The sequence below is a fragment of the Castanea sativa genome, chromosome 1 (assembly GCF_040712315.1).
Source record: "Castanea sativa cultivar Marrone di Chiusa Pesio chromosome 1, ASM4071231v1".
Lineage (NCBI taxonomy): Eukaryota > Viridiplantae > Streptophyta > Magnoliopsida > Fagales > Fagaceae > Castanea > Castanea sativa.
In genome coordinates this window covers 62,618,999-62,636,831 of record NC_134013.1, presented here as the reverse complement: position 1 = coordinate 62,636,831, position 17,833 = coordinate 62,618,999, and the positions used below count along the sequence as shown (strand labels likewise).

Below are 17,833 nucleotides of genomic sequence, written 5' to 3'. Positions count from 1 at the left end.
TTTTTCAAGCTAATTTAACCAGGTTATCTTAATAAAAAGCATCAATGTCCTTTTTCTCCACACAAAAAAAAAAAAAAAGACTGACTAATATAGTCTCATGGTTGATTTTTTAGAAGATGGTTGAATTTAATTATAGAATCTATAATATAATACAAGAAACATTACCTCAGATTTACCCTTTTTTAACATTTTTTAGAAGAAATATTAAGATCTTTTATTAAACTTCAAATTAGCAAGAAATAAATTTATCAATGTCTTTTGGAAATTCTTCCATCTAAACCATTAAACTAAAAAAAACTTGTCATTTCTTAAAAAAATAAAAATAAAAAATTGCCTTGTCTCATGAGTATGAGCTACAACATTTCCTTAACATCAAACATGAGATAAACAGTATCAACTAAGAGCATTAACAATAGCTCCTAATTTTTTTTAAAAAAATAGCAATAGCAATAGCCCCTACACTTTTTTTGGTTAAAAATGGTAATTCAGTAATAATAATTTAATACGTGGGTTCTAGTTAACTCAACTGGTAATTTCTAATGATTGAATAAGAGATCTGAGATTCAATTCCCACCTATATCAACGATCGATTGGTGTTTTGGTTTGATGATAAAGAGTTATCATCAGGAGCGAACGTCATAGGTTGAAACTCTCTCTAAAATAATAATAATAATAATAATTTAATATCATTTTTAGTGTGCATCAACCTCTCCCTCACCCAATATTTTCCTATCAAAATTTTTCCTCTGTTTTAAGTGTGTCTTTGGACAAACTTAAGGTCTAATTTATTTTCACCATCAATCCAAGTAATAATTTCATCCAAAATATTTATTTAAACCATTTTTTTAAGGATCAAATTGGACCAATCAAAATAACTATCGTTAATGGACGCTAGACATGAGGAATTTCAATTAAACTTGACTAAAAAAATTATTGGTAAGGTGACATCAATGGCAAGTTGCAAGAATGGATCCAAAGTGATATTCCCTCTCTTTTTGTCAAAGTAAAAAAGTTTTACTTATAAATTTTTTTTTTTTTAAATCTCCTAATTTGTGAAGCTGTGATTGGAGGTCACAGAAAAGCATGGTCCAATCATACAATCCTACGCAATACATACCCAACACTTATATATATTTTAGAAGTGGGATTTTGTAGATGGCCCATAAATTGTCAGAAACTCTAGTATTCAGGAACCAGGGCCCCACTAAGATAGTATCTCTGAACTGAAAAACAAATCAAAACTTCACCTCCTTTATATGCAAACAACTGCTTTTTTTTTTTTTTTTTTTTTTTTTTTTGGGGCTTTGGGGTAATTGCCTTTTTATGCAGGTGCAACAACATCCTCTCTTGTCTTCTGTACATAACTTGTGGTAGCTGACCCTATTATTATTAATTTTCTATGTGTGTGTGTTTTTCTTAAAAAAACATATCTGAGGGATGGGGCTAGAGTGGGTTAGAAGCAACTCCAATAGCAACTCAAAGGGTGCCATGTGTCAAAATGTTAATAGTCCAGGTGGACAGTTGAGTCCCTTAGAAGAGATGGCATGAATTTGCATCATACAATGCTGTTGCAATAATAGCATGCAGGGTAGAGAGAGAGAGAAATAATGAAGTGGGATGGAATCCATGGTATGAACATGGAATGGGTTTTAATTTCATGTGTGTCTGAAGTGGTGGTAAAATTGGCAGTTAAAGTTGCTTTCACATCAGAAACTAGTCAAAACCTCACAAGTCACAACAGTGAAAAAGGAAAGGACAAGTAAAACAACCTATGGAACTAAACCCAGAGTTAAAATTTGACAATGGGGGCACATTGGGATTTTAATATTATATGAGTTTTGTCTTCTCATTCCTTGCCAAAAACAGTGAAAACTCATGAAAGTCTAGGACTTTTCAGGTCACCTTCTTCAATCAAAGAGGACCACTTTTCCTTTTTATTAGTCTTATTATTTATTTTTATTTAAAAAAATTTTTTTGCTTTCTTTTTCTATTTTGCCCTGTTCATGGATCCCAAGGGCTCAACAGCAAAGCAGCCACCACAAGGGGTACCCAACTTCTTGAGCCTCCCACAGCCACAACACCATCAACAGCAACAACAAGAACAAGAACAAGAACCAAACATGGGTGAGAACAAGCCTGCTGAAATCAAAGACTTTCAGATTGTGATTGCTGACAAAGAAGAAGGGAAGAAACAACTAGCCCCAAAGAGAAGCTCAAACAAAGACAGACACACAAAAGTTGAAGGAAGAGGAAGGAGGATAAGGATGCCAGCTTTATGTGCAGCACGAATTTTCCAATTGACCAGAGAATTGGGTCACAAATCTGATGGGGAAACCATACAGTGGCTGTTACAACAGGCTGAGCCATCTATAATAGCGCACACTGGGACTGGAACCATACCAGCTTCAGCTTTGGCAGCGGCAGGGGCCTCTGTTTCACAGCAGGGGACCTCTCTATCAGCTGGATTACACCAAAAGATTGATGAATTAGGGGGGTCCAGTATTGGGTCAGGTAGTAGGACCAGTTGGCCAATGGTTGGTGCCAACTTAGGGAGACCCCATGTGGCCTCAGCGCTATGGCCCCCAGTCACTGGTTTTGGGTTTCAGTCATCATCTGGTCCATCTACAACTAATTTGGCCACTGAAAGTTCAAATTACTTGCAAAAAATTGGGTTTTCTGGCTTTGACTTGCCACCCACCAATATGGGTCCTATGAGTTTTACTTCTATATTGGGTGGGAGTAACCAGCAGCTTCCTGGATTGGAACTTGGCTTGTCTCAAGATGGTCATATTGGGGTTTTGAACCCACAAGCCTTGAGCCAGATTTATCAGCAGATGGGACAAGCTAGAGTGCACCAGCAACAGCAACAGCAACAGCAACATCAGCAGCATCAGCATCAGCACCAACACCAACACCAGCACCAGCATCAACCTCCTACTAAGGATGATTCTCAAGGTTCAGGACAGTAAGTTTGGGCTTTGGAGACATTAAAGTTTACAACTTTGGGGAAGGACGTCAAAGAAGTAACATTGTTCAGAGGCTGAGTTCTTTTGTAATGGTTTTTGTATTGTATAATTTGGAGAAAAAAAATTATGAAAAAAAAAAGTGAGGAAAGTGATACTGAGAGAATTCAATAGGGACTGGAATGGATTTGGTTTGCCTCTTCTTTTTGTCCTCTGCATCACCTAAGTCTCCAAAAACAGGTGCTTTTAGGTCTTCATGGTTTGTTTGATGATTATTTTCTGTATATATACCATAGAGGTGTAATTGTTTTTAGTGTTGCTTCTGGTGTAAAATGTGCAGGTGGAATTGTGCACAGCCAAATTGCTTGGGTTTTGGATTAACTTCTTGTTTATTTCAGAGGTGTGTTGATTATAGTGTAAGGCATCTTTAATTATTTTTCTCCTTCTTTAGGTCTGGATGGAGTGATTATCGGTTTGCTTGTGACATTAGAGTTTCAGTCATACTTGTCCAATTGGTAGATCTAGTAAGGGATTTTGATTTTCTAATATATTCTTATGTTTTGCACAGAAAGGGCAATTACTTATATCATCTAGCTGTCTCATATATGCAGTTCACTTTTACCTTATATCCACAAACAACCTGCCTTATTGTTTACCTATTCTAAAGAACACAGCTTTGGACCAATCTCACTATCCCCTTGAAAGTATTCTGGTTACTTCTTTCTGGGAATTCTTCTCTCAAAATCTATTTATTTATTTTCTTTTTATTTGAATTTTCTTTTTTTGGAATATGGCAAGTAATGATATCCACAACCTGCTTTCTGTTCAGGGTATAATATGTTTTTTATTTTCCTCTTTGAGGGTTGTTTGGGAGATGAGTTTAAAGTTACGTTCTTTGGGTGTTTTTGATATACGTCTGAGTAAAAAATGGTGTGAAAAAGTGTATAATGTTATTTAGAAGGTGTGGAAATGTGTTTAATCTAACTTGCCAAACACCCCTTATATTCCCTACCGGCTAAAGTTTTGATATTGGTGCACTTTGAGGCTAGCATAGTTTTTAACATAATTTTAGGAGCTATTAATATAAGATAAAAACCATTGGTCTTGAATGATGATTAGTCCTTTCACTACAATGCCATTCATTTTGTACTCTAATCAACCTTCAAATCTCGAAGAGGGGCCTTGCCCATGACTCTTGTCTTAGTAGTGTTTGTAATTGCCAATGCTGCTGCTCTTTTGCCTCACTAAGTGCTCACTAACCTAATTCTTTTGGAGCCAGAAAACTTCATTGTAAGTGTTGCTGATAACGTGGTTCTATAGAGCCTTTGCAAACTATAGCAAGTTGGGTAAGCCAAATATCGTGGTTGCTAACATTATGCCATTGAGGGACTGTTTTCACATTAGGGCATATCTTGAGGAACATGAAGTAGACTAACCTCACGAGGCATTACTAGAAGCTGCTAAAGAACCTTTGTGCTAAAGCTTCAAGGAACTTTCTATCTTTGCCTTGGAGACCTGATATTGCAAGCCCATCTTATCAACTACATGTCTGTTAATATTGCGCTCCTAGCTTAAATGCATGTTGCCTTGATGCCTGTGGCAAGATCCATTGTTCAAGTTTTTGTTGGTGCTTATTCATCAACCTTGGATTCTGGAAGTCCAAGGTTGATGAATAAGCTCTTATTAGATTAGAGTTCTGTTTTTCTTTTTTAGAAGGCTTATTAGATTTGTGTTAAAACAATTGAATTAGCACTTAGTGGAATGATAATTTATCTTAGATATGACACCCCACTTGGAGGATCAAGTGAGGGCAATTTCTCCTTCGTAGTAGCTTGGACTTTCTTTATCACATTATATGCGGTGTCATAGCAAGTGTCTTTATGTGTCCTGAGAATGGTACAATCAAAACAATTATGGTTTAGATGTTTCTTTTTACTCTAGAACTTTGAATCCAAATCTGTTCTATAAATTTCATTACTCTATACATGCGTCTTCATTATACTAGTCCACCTTTCTGGTATCACGATGCCCTCTTGTTAAAAATATAAAATTATATGAAAGCACTTCTCTTGGTTAAATATATTATTCATCTCACTGTACTTCTACACCTTATAGTTAATCAATATCTTCTTTTGTCTTCATCCGTGCCCTTCTCCCCCTTTAGGTATTGTAAGTCTTACTTACTGGTGTAAAGATTCTATTAAATATATGAAGCTACTAGCCTACTAAGGCATAAATCATCTGATATAAATAAAAAGCACTAATACTATCTGGGTGTAGGTCATTCTCATTAGAAAATTTCTGCGAGTTTTTTGCCTTCAAAGAGATTGGACAAGGGGAAAAATTGTACATTAATTGAGAAGTTAGTGAAAATAGTTTAGGGAACCAAAACAATATACACATTGCCAGATTGTTATTAAAAAAATATGCGAGAGAGAGAGAGAGAGTTAGGAGATGTTTTTTGAGTAAAAACTTTCTTTTAAAAGTTACAATGAAGGGTACATATCAAGTTGTTAATGGGTACTTTTTGTGTTATAAAGTTGACATGAAAGCTTAAATGCTACTCTTTGTTGATTTTGTCCTTTCAACCATTGCTGTAGTCAGCAATGATGTCTCTGATATCATATCTTCTTCTCAGTCGAGTCACTTTCTGCTTCTGTTTTTCTTCACCCATTTACCGTCCCTCCCTATAATTGTGGCAGCCCCTTTCTTTGAATATTATAATGTGGACATCTGCTTTACAAAGAGACATGACTCTTTGTCACTCTCAATTTGATTTAATGGTCCTCTACTATTATTATCTTGGCTTGTCGGCTAGTCTTCCTATCAAATGGTCCAGAAATCTCTGCTTAATTGCAAAGGTTGTTTACTGACAAGAATAAAATCAGATATTTTTCCCATTGAAGCTCAATTAAAAGCCATAAAATCTCAATTTTCTAGCATTGTTACTGAAACATCCAACTGTTCATAACATTTTCATGCTTTGCAGCCTCATGATCACATTACAGAAATCTGCAGTACCAACCCAACACCTAAACAACGATTTAGGACACGGTTTCATCTTACGATCAGCTGGCGTTAAAATTTGATTATATGTTTATGGTGCATACGTTCTTATGCTCTCTCTGGTTTCCTATTTTGAACCAGGTTTATTCTCAATCTAGTTAATCTTTCCCTATTATTGCTTGCAAAACAAAAAAAACGTATGGGGTGCGTCCAAACCGTCACATTTTTACCTTAAAAAGGACTTGAAAGCTCCATTAACAATAGATACTATACCATTTCATGGTTGAGCTAAATCTTACTGTTATCTTATAAAACACATGGTTTCCTCTTCTCTCACATATAACCTTGAGGAAAGCCATCACTTTCAGTTTGGTTTCATTGTCAATCAAATATAATGATTTGATTTAAACCCCACTTATTGTTAATTTGTCAAAGCACCATCACCTTTTATGACTCTTACAATTCATTCAACATTATATGTCTGCTCCATTAGTGAATAATGGAAGTGCTAGTCGCATCAACACTGGCAATGCATTATTTTCACCTGTGACTTTTGCACTTTCAGTATTAAGGTTTGCTTGGTTTAATCTTTTTACTTTTGTTGCCTTTCCTCATTGGGTTATATGGGACCCAACTCATGCTTGGTTTTAATGGGCCATTTGCTTGTTTGTATGATGATATCTTCAAGCAGTCGTGGTTCTGTCTTTTTAGCGGAACACCATAAATGTACAAAGGGTCAACTGTTGAAGTACAGTACATATTGGAGATGATGGCCCCTGGACCCTAAATTTTAATAGAAGTGTTTTGTTACTATATGTGATAGATACTAATGATTCATATACAATTCCGTGAAATTATTATTAATTTTCATATAAATCCATTGTTTACACCGCTTTATTTTTTACCATTAACAATTTAACATCTTGTTTTTCAAAAAAAAAAAAAAAACAATTTAAAGGAAACAAAATTATGAAAAAATGGTTATATCTTTTTTTTTTCCCACTTATTTTCTTGAAACAAAAAAAGAAAAAAGAAAAAGAAAAAAGCAGTTGACACACGGCAGCATATGTGTGAACGATGGGTGACAAAATCATAAGATTATTTTACATGTTGTTTGGTTTTGATGTCTTTGATACTTCCAAATGGAACAAAACATATCATGGAATCTCACAAGGTACCCTTTTTACCATCAATCACCATGTGGCATCCAATGTAGATTGTAACTCCTATAAGTGCACTTTCGTCGTGCATATAGGAAAATAACAAATGAATGTGAAGGTCACAATCGTACTAGTGTCATATCCCCCTGGCTCTTTCTTCTGAGACCAAATTAATTTCAACTGGGCACATAAGTGTGAACGAATGCCTTTCAATCAATGCCAAAGGCCAAACAAACACACTTGGAATGCGTCTTTGAGCTGAGCTCACAATCAAATAACGTTAAGCCTAGTAAAATATTATTAGCATCAACTTATAATAATGATATGATAAAAAAGGCACACGCGAAAAAAGTGAAAAAGTAATACTATCATCAAAGAAATAGTAGTGCTCCCTCAATAAATGCCTATGATGCGAGAAGAAAACTACAAAGCACCAAGCCCTACTAAATCTAAATCAGACCAAACAAGCCTAAAAGAACTACAAAGAATCGCAGGAGCTCATTTAAGATCTAACAGAATCTAAAGCAAGGCAAACAAAGCTTTTCAAATTTTGAATGTTTGTCTCAGTCAGGCTTTCAATTAGCTTTACAATTTGAATATGGTCAAATTTCAGCAAAAAAGATAAGGGCCTTAGACATTGAACCGACACCTATGCACCCATCTTGTAAATCTTTTGTCAAAAGCAGCCAAAGTTTTTGTTGTCACAACAACGGAAACCTCTATGATGATGTTAAATATGTTAGAATTTGAGATTAACAAGGCATATCGGGTAAACAAATATTGTGAATTATAAATTCTCAACCAGCTCTCACAAACTACATTCATAATTCTTCTCAAACCACACTCTGAAATTTTAATTATGTTCGATTTTGGCGAAACACCTTGTAACTCAATTACAATGTTTGATCTCCCCATATTAAGGTCAATAGATTGAATGTTGGCAAACTCTAAACAAATCCTTGAGTCTTGTTGAGTCCATGATTTATTTTTCAAGTCTAAAACGAAGATTAGTTGAATAAAATAAAATTTCTGAAATCTCGACACCACTTTGATAGATCAAGACAAGGTCAACACCTGTCGATTGATTGAGAATTGCGAAATCAATTTTTACTGTAATGCCTTTTATTTTAAGTTGACTATAGAAGTGGGCTTTTGCAACCCTAATTAGAGAGCCTATATATAGGCCTATTAAGCACAATTTTTCTTTAGAAGCAAACTAAAAACATCATCAATGGTGTTATTGCTGCCAAAACGCTAATCAAATTTGAAGTCACAAAGCCTATATAGTCAAGTTGCTATGAAGAATCTTTGAGGTGGTTCTTGAAATCACAAACAGGAAGTTCAAGTGAGGAAATTCAAAATAAAAGAGTCCAACTAGGTTAGAGATGGGTGCAATCACATGAGTAAATCACTATTAATTGGAAGTAGCAATTAGGAACATGGCTATGTTTCAATTGTAAGAACTCCAATTCTATAAGTGATTTTTTTCCCCTTGTGGTTTAAGAACCCTCACCTTTGTTTTTTTTTTTTCCTTTGGAATAATTTTTCCATAAATTTTCCTCTATGTTTCCATATGGTGTTGCTTGTTTATTGTTTTACATATGCTGTATGTTACTTTATGGTAATTAACTAGGAAATCAATCTAAATTCATAACTAGTTAATTTAGCAAGTTGATTAATATAACTGTAAAATCCAAGTGGTTGAAATTTTCCCAATAATTAGGGTTCAAATATCCTCTCTCCTACTTATTTTAATGAAGTAATTGTTCCTATTCATAGTTTTGGCTTTAAAATTAGTTATCACATATAGAAAGTTCATAAAAGACAATGCATATGAAAAGTTTGTATTTTTGAAAATATATTAATTTCAAAAGTTCTTTTTTTTTTTTTTTTAATTCAATAGTTGAGAATGGAAGAATTTTGAACCCTTGCCATCTCCATTGAAAAGACAAAAAAAAAATCAACCAATTAAATTACAAGACTTCTAGCAGAATACATAATAGGTATTAAAGCCCTTTTAAAGATGAATAACTATTTCTCAATTTAATTGTTTGAACATATGTGTTTCATGTTAGGAATATATGTCATCATGTATTGGCTAATCTTTTAACAAAACGCAATTTGCTTGTTTTTGGGTAAATCTAGGATGTGTTTAATATTTCAAGAAACAAGGTTTCAAGTTCAAGTGTTAAAGCCATGCAAGTCTGTCCAAGAAACAAGTGAAGAAGTGCTGGTTTTAAAACCTCAACAACTAGCTCGACAGCTAGTATCTATCGAGGTTTAAAAAACTGTTTATGCCCAATACTCGACAGCTGCTCGACAGATAGGGTATTTATCGAGATTGATGAAAAATAGATTCTCAACTTTGATTTTCATTCCAATCCGTGAATAGATGTTTGGGCTTTCTTTTCTCACAACCCTAAACATATATAAGAATTATTTTAAAGGCCGTTACAGCTGATGCACATAAACGCAAAAGTTCTTCACAAGCATATTGTGAACCGAAGATATATGCCCTAGTTCATCTTTCTCTTGAAGAAGTTGTTGTGTTTGTATACTGTAGGGTTTTGTGACCAAGGAGTTTCGTGATCTTCATCGTGTGATGAACTGAAGAACTTTACAGTTAATATCATTCTCAAGTTAGTGATTAAATAGCGTACTAGGACCGCACATCTATTGGTTAGTCACGTATTGGGAGCCGTGCATTGAAAGGAGAGATTATCACTACAGAATAAGTCTAATTGGTTATTGGGGTAAGGGTACAACTATATGTTGGTATAAGTTACTGGGATTCCTTTACTTGTAACCGCTTGTTGTGATAATAGTGAATTTTCAGGAGTTGTGACCTTAAAATCATCCGGTGAGGTTTTTGCCTTTGAGGTTTTCCCCATTCGTAAGCAAATCACTATGTCAACTTTAATTTTCGCTGCATTTTACTTTAGTTGGTGATTGTTTGTGCTGCCATGTGTTTTGCATGTTAATTTGATTAATTAATAAACTTGACTAATTAATCAATTAATTTATCATAAGGGGTCAATACATTCTTGGCCTATCATTAATAAATAGTTATTCATGAGTATTAACTATTCCTTGTACTGAAGATAAAATCAAATAATCGAATGAGTAATGCTACAGACACAAATTCTTTTACAACATTTTTATAAACTGCTGATGTGGCTTTGATATTTTCTAAATAGTTATTGTAAGTAAAAATGTGATGTTAATAATGGACTCATATTAGAACTAGTAAAAATTTGTCACATCATCAATTTATAAAATAGTTTGTATCTCTAGTATTACACTAATCAGATAGCTATTACACACGAAAAACCATGTTACGAGATATTTTACCACATAACAAAGCCCTAAGTAAGACAACCCAAATGGGCTTTTCATGTCTCCTAAGAATCTCCTTCTAACAACATAGCTTCCCCCACATGGACACGGGAAGACCACCTTGGGCTTAAGCCCCCATTTAGATTGAAACCATCAAATTCTTAGAAACAACGCAAATGTACGGGCTTCAATTTGTCATATTCTTTTTTTTTTTTAATGAGAATTTGTCATATTCTTTGATGATCGAGAAATAGTTATTAGGTTTTTCGATTTAATTCCTTTTCATTAAGAAAATAAAAAACAATTTTTGAGATAATTTCCAACATCTTTTATTCAATAATTTGTTTGTTTTGTGACCCAAAAAAAAAAAGAAAAAAAAAGAAGAAGATAAAATGATAAAGAGGGATCTAACTGTTGATTTTCACTATGTACAACAAATACTCACTATTGAGTGTTGACCATGTTGATGCATATTGCAAGGACTGGATGGTCATTACAGTTCTGTACAAATAGTTCTGAAATGGTTATCTAAGGCCGGCCCGAAGTTCATCTTATACAGATGTTTAGCCCAAATAGCCTTTCAAGCCCAACTATATTGTTAGAATCTCCTCCTAATTCCAACATAGCTCTTTCCATCTGCGTTACATACACCAACTTTCAGTAATGGTCTTTTTTTTCTTTTCTTCATCTAAACAACTCCAAGGCTTTACCTTATCCAAAAGGTCTTCCTTTAGTTGACATAAATTATTGGCTTGTTAGCTCACAGCCAGTTCCCCTTACATGTTTCACTGTCGCAAGGTGTTGAATAACAACACAAACCTAGAGAGTCCATGCTCATGACAGGACAAGCAAATGAGGGATTCAACAGTTTCACGCCTACCAGTCATGAACAATACAAAGAAGAAGCTTTCCATGCAAGTTGTGGTTGAGAACTATATTGAGGTTTATGACTTTTTCTCTCTTCCAATCACTTACGAAATTTGTGTTATATATATACACACACACACGTGGGTTCCAATTAGCTCCACTAATTATATAAGAAATTTGGGGTTCAATCTCCGTTTATACCAAAAATTGATTGGTATCTTAGTCTAATAATAAAGAGCTATTATCAGGAGTGAACGTTATATGTTAAAACTCTAATATATATATATATATACACACACACACACACGTGTGTGAGTGAGAGCCCCAAGTGAAGAAAAAGTAAACGAGTAGAGGAATTAATATAACATTACTATGCCTAAACCCATAAGCTTATGTTTATGGGTTAAGTGTTGGCTCTATATGTTATGTTAAGGCTCTCGTATGGAGTTTTTCTAGTGTGTTGTTTCCCCCAATAAGTGGTATTAGAGCTTGGTTAATTTAATGCCTATTTTCTTGTATGGATATAAGGAGTTTAAGAGAAGATTGTGTTTGGTAAAATTTTTACCATTGTTTTAATAGAGGCTTGCATAAGTGTGGTGAGGAAAGAAAATTAACTTTGGTTATTTTTTTAAATATCTTTGGTGTGAAAGAAAAGTCTATACCTTAGTGTGAAAGAAAAATATTTTTCTGGTTAAAAAAGTAATTAGTATTCATCGTAAAAATCATGTATTTTTTTAACCATCAAAGAATTAGAATTATAGTCGATCTTATAAATAGGAAATATTGCAAATGATTAATTGATGGCTTTGGCCTAAGAATCCTCCAAGAAGAATTTTGGAATTGAGTGTGAAATCAAGAGAGAGAAAAAAAATGAATTTTCACTTAGAAGGTACCACAAGGAGCGAGACGATTTAAATTTGCTCTTTTGAATTAAAACATCTATATTGAATTAAGTTGATTCTTTCTTTCTTCCTTTTTTATAACCCACTAAAGACAATCCTTCCATATCACATTTATTGTAAAACAAAGGAAAATTTCTAGTTTACATTATACTAGCAACGTAAAATTTACACCGTAAACAAAACAAATGTGTACAATATTTTATACTTCTTACAAATGCATGTGTATAATACTGTATGTATTTATTTAATCTACAATATAAATTTATTTAATCTAAGATGTACAGTAGAATGGAAACCTGTTCAATTATTTTGGCAAAGATGGGCAGAGACCAAGACGAACGGGTTATTGAATATCTAACCTATATATCCGCCTTTTATATACCAAACTGTTTTGTGGGACTGTGGGGCATGGGGACTACCCGTTTTTTTTTTTGGACTCGAACTTAAGTTATTTTTGTAGTGTTTATATAATAACCTAATCTATAATTCCGTTGGATTAAAAAACACAAAAGTCATTAGTCATATCATCCCATTAGTTACATCACAAACAAAACCACAATTTCTTTTTTTCTATATATACGTAGTCATAGCTTAAGAATAGAGAATAGGGTGTCCTTTTTGCGTGGGACTTGGACATTTGGGATACAGCCTTTGAGTGTGATTTCAAAATTGTTTCCGTTGCTATCTGCGACCCTGTTACTATTGTGGTTAGCATTACTATGGGGATTCAGCAGAAATAACAAGAGTTCAGAATGAGAATGGTACAACTATCATGTGAAGCGGCAAAAAAATTGGCCAGCGCATGTCTTGGCTCAATATGTAAGAGTAATACTAATTATTTAACTTAGATAAAGAAAAATTCTAATATTCTTAAGCTCGCATTGATTCGGGGTGTATTAAATTTTTCTTTTTCTTAATGAAAGTTAAGATCTCTTTGTATAAAAAGAATAATAATTATTATTTCGGCACCATTTGAAAGGACAACCAATAATACTGGCATCAGTTCTAATGTTTTAATATAATTAAAAAATTATAGCAAAAAAAAATAAAAAAAAATAAAAAGTAGTATATAACTTCAACCTTAAAAGTGTCAAGTTGGCAAATTCGTTGAAGGGTACATTCTATCTAACCCTCAAAAATTTTGGACCCGTTTGATAATGTTATTCTAATAACGGTTATTTATATTTTTTGAAAAATATGTGTAAATAAAAAAATGTGTAATAGTGTTTAAAAATTAAAAATTGTTATTTAAGTGCATGTACACTAAATTTGGATTTGTGTCACTATCAACGTCGTTATTCATCCAGTTTTGACCTCTCCACGTTTGTGCCTTATCGCAATACATTGCATGTAATAAAACGTCATCAATAATTTTTTATAATATCTCCTAATATTTTTTTAAAGAAATATATATATATATATATTTAAAAAATGGCAAACAATTTAATAACTTTTCTTATTAGATCATTTTAAACGACTCCTATTTTTATATGCTTTACTCAAACATCTTCTTATAATTTAACTTATTGATGTAACAAGTTTTGATGTGTGAAAAACTTTTATCAACGATGAATCTAATATAAAACGTTTAGATTATCGTTAAATTATTATTGTAACAAGTTGTGAAATATAATTATAATATATTTAATTTAAAAAATAGTTTAATCGTGGAAAGCGTTGAAACTAAAAAACTAAGTGGTACTGCATGGTTTTTCTCACGAAGACAACTTACAGTTTGTTTGTGATCAGCTTATTTTTCTAAAATTGAAAACTGTTTGTTGAAAGTACTATTGATAAAAGTAAAAGTTAACTAAAATAGTACAATGGGACCCATAAATAGTATTAAAAAGTACAGTAAGCCTATGAATCAAGGAAGTCAATACCGTACCGGAGGCTGTATTGGTTTGGCCACCGATACGATATATTTCGGATACCGGTCAATACCGGTATACTGTTTCGGGTTTACCGCTATTTTATATATATATATATATATATACACACACACACACATACACATACACATACACACAAACACCAAAATCTCTAGAACCATGTTTATAAACATATAATATTTCACTTATATTATAGTAAATATAAAAGTTTATCATAAAACATTACTTTAATTTAGAACAAATTATTCATAATTTTAGACTTTAGTATCAATTAAAAGAAAAAAAAACACAATATAAATAATAGAAAGCTTAGTTGTTCATTGCATACTAAGAAAACAAATAATACTAATAAATTAATGTAAATAAGTTATCATCATGCTCTTGCAAAAATTCAAAAATTACAAAACTAAAAAAAAAAACTTTTTTCTGTATCGTAGATACGCAGATACCGGCCGGTATTGCCGAAATTGGCCGGTATGGCAGTACGGGCTGGTATTTTTTCCGGTACAATATAGAAGTGTACGGCATACACCGCGGTATGTACTGCCACGGTATCGTACGGTATCGACCACCCTGCTATAAATAGTAACAAAATAAGTTGAATAATAAAATAAGTTGATTTTTTAATCTAGAACCAAACTCCGCTTAAATTCAAATTAAATTTCTTTTCGCTTTGTTTAATCAAAAGTCTCTCTCACACAGTTTAATACATGTTTGAAAATTATTGATGGACTCGTTCATCGATAATGGAATAAGATAAGGTTCTTTAATTAATTAATTATAGGATTTTTATTCCACATATCAAATCAGAAAAATCCCTCTTTCTTTTCTTTTTTTTTAATCTTTGGCAGGTAGAATCTATCCAAATTGATAGTAGGAGATAATTAATCCCAGGATTTCTCTTCATTAATCTAATTGAGCATAAAAAAACAAAAATCTGAATCTATTTTTAAAGTTAATTGAGCATAAAATATCTACAAATTAAATAAATAAATAAATAAAAAGTGCAATAGTCCCAATCACAATTCAACACACAACCTTTTCAACTTGGACAATGTATTATATTCCAAAATGAAGGTTAATAGGACCCACATATTGTTCCATCCTTAAGGGGGCCCCCCCACCCCCCAATGGGCGGCTCAGCTCTTTTATATCAAATCCAAAATATCCTAAAAGTCTTCCCTTTTTAGTTTTATACATAACCCACCCACCAAATTCCCCAGCTCTTTAAGGCATTACACGTGACCAAATTAACAGCTGGATTATGCTCCTTTTCTATGTTAGCCACGTGGCAAATACTTAGCATTCATGTTTGGATAACGTAGGGGGGTTGGGTTGGGTTGGGTTGGGTTACTGTGAAAAGATTATGCGTAAACTATGCTCATATAGTTATATGCTTGCTGCCGTAAATGACAAAGACAACAAGATGCACAAGTGAGAAAGAAAGAATAGTTGTAATTCACTAATTCTTTGCTTTAAAATAGTATCTGTATTGTTTGTGATCACGTTATTTGAAAATTATTTGACTTTAAAATAGTATCTGTATGCATGAAATTCTCTCTACCCAAAAGCTGGATTTTTGGCATGCATGAAATTCACTTTATCCAAATTAACAGCTGGGTTATGCTCCTTTTTTATTTTAGCCGTGTGGCAAATACTTAGCATTCATGTTTGGATAACGAAGGGGGGTTGGGTTGGATCACTATGCGAAGATTATGCGTAAATTATGCTCATATAGTCATATGCTTGCTACTGTAAATGACAAAGACAACGAGATGCACAAGTTAGAAAGAGAGAATAGTTGTAATTCATCAGTTCTTTGCTTTAATATAGTATCTATATTGTCTGTGATCCACGTTATTTGAAAAATCATTTGACTTCGATTTTTGGTATGCATGAAATTCTCTTTACCCAACTCTTAGGTTATGTTTCAACATGACTTCAACTTTCACTTGCACATTTTTACGCCTGAATTCCAGACAAGAAAGTGTTCAATTTTTTCGTCAACTATCTATAGTAATTCCATATGTATGTGTTGACATTCAATCACAAGATGGAATTCAAAAATATTGTGAAAATGAGTATTGATTTGTGCATATTTATAGCAAACTATTTCTTAAATATATATTTTTTAAATCACAAATTCTTTGCTTTAATATAGTATCTATAATGTGTGTCTGAGACTACTAGTCACAAACTTACAGGTATATATGATCCACATTATCTAGAAAATCATTTGACTTTGATTTCTAATATGCATGGAATTCTCTGTACCCAACTCTTTAACTATTTTTCAATGTGACTTTAACCTTCACTTGCCTATATTTTGGGCCTAAATTCCTGACATGTTAAAGTTTAAGCATTCAATTTTATCATCAATTATATACAGTAAATTTCATATGTAAATGTTAATGGTTGACATTCAATCACAAAATAAAATTTAAACATATTGTAAAAATGAGTATGGATTTGTGTGTGTTTATAGCAAACTGTTTCTTAAATACATATATTTTTAAATCACTGCAATATATGACCTTTTATCTAATTATCTATCCCCCTTCTCACCCATATATAACAAAATAAAAGAGTATCCACTAGGATCACTACAAAACACTTGACAAGCTAATACCTACTAGTATGTTATAGGCTAAAATGCAAAACCGACCCTCTAATTTTCTTTAAATTTTATATCAGTCCTCTAATTTTGCTTTTGTTCATTTCAATCTTCTAAGTTTCAGATTTATTCAATTAAAGCATTTCCGTTAACTTTTGTTAAAATTTTTTGGAAAAAAAATTTGGAAAATATTTTTCAATCATTAATTGAATTTTTTTTAATTTAAAAATTTTGAAATTTTTTTTATAAAATTGAAAAATTAATCAGAACATATAACAAAAGTTAATGAAAGAGCCTTAATTGAATAAATTTGAAAGTTAAAAGACTGAAATGAACAAAAATAAAGTTAGAAAACTGACACGAAATCTGAAAAAAATTAAATGGTCAATTTTACATTTTACCCATGTTATATAAATCCAATTTCCATGTATAGTTGATGTGGATTTTCATGTTAAGAGGTGCTTTATCCATAAATATATGAAGATGAGTTTGAGTTTCATGTATATGATATATGTTTTGTTGTTTGTAAAACTCCACGTTTATGGTTTCTATATCACTCTTGTGGATGTAGTTATCCTTATTACCGTGGGAATAAAGATAAGGTATTCGTATCCTATATACACATGGTTGTGTTGCTGTACTGAGCCTACTGGCTACTAAGTGAAGGTGATGGGTCACATCATTTTCCGTTGAAAATCAGCGTATCAACTATCAAACAGGTCATTCTCAAAAAGGGAAAAAAAAACTATCAGACAGGCTAGTGTCAGGCTGGCACGCAACACGCCTACTTTTTTTCTTAAATATGTTTTTTCATCCTTAATTTTTAGGAGTATTTTCTTTTTTTACCCTTAAAATTATAACATTTCATTTATTCCTTATTATGTATTTGGCAAAAATTATTTTTATAATTTATTTTACTATTTAGCTTATTTTTATTATTATTTATGAATCTCACTGCATTTTTTATTATTATTCATGGGTTCCACTGTACTATTTCTTCTACCTTTTATCTTTATCTTCTGTACTTTTAGTAAAAAGTTTTCAATTTCAGTAAAATAAGCTGATCCCAAACAGACCCTTAGTGTACATTTGT

At 32.6% G+C, this 17,833-nt stretch overlaps 1 protein-coding gene across 1 annotated transcript; it reads left to right on the top strand.

Annotated features, from left to right (window-relative positions):
• Nucleotides 1–1,860: 1,860 nt before the first annotated feature.
• Nucleotides 1,861–3,550, top strand: LOC142621678 (transcription factor TCP20). Its single transcript, XM_075795014.1, has 2 exons — nt 1,861–3,203; nt 3,304–3,550. The coding sequence occupies exon 1, from the start codon at nt 2,004–2,006 to the stop codon at nt 2,967–2,969; it is 966 nt and encodes a 321-aa protein (XP_075651129.1). The 5' UTR covers nt 1,861–2,003; the 3' UTR covers nt 2,970–3,203; nt 3,304–3,550.
• The last annotated feature ends 14,283 nt before the right edge of the window (nt 3,551–17,833 follow it).

Coding starts and splice junctions, on each gene's coding strand:
- LOC142621678 (XM_075795014.1), top strand. CDS start 2,004: ATGGATCCCAAGGGCTCAACAGCAAAGCAGCCACCACAAGGGGTACCC.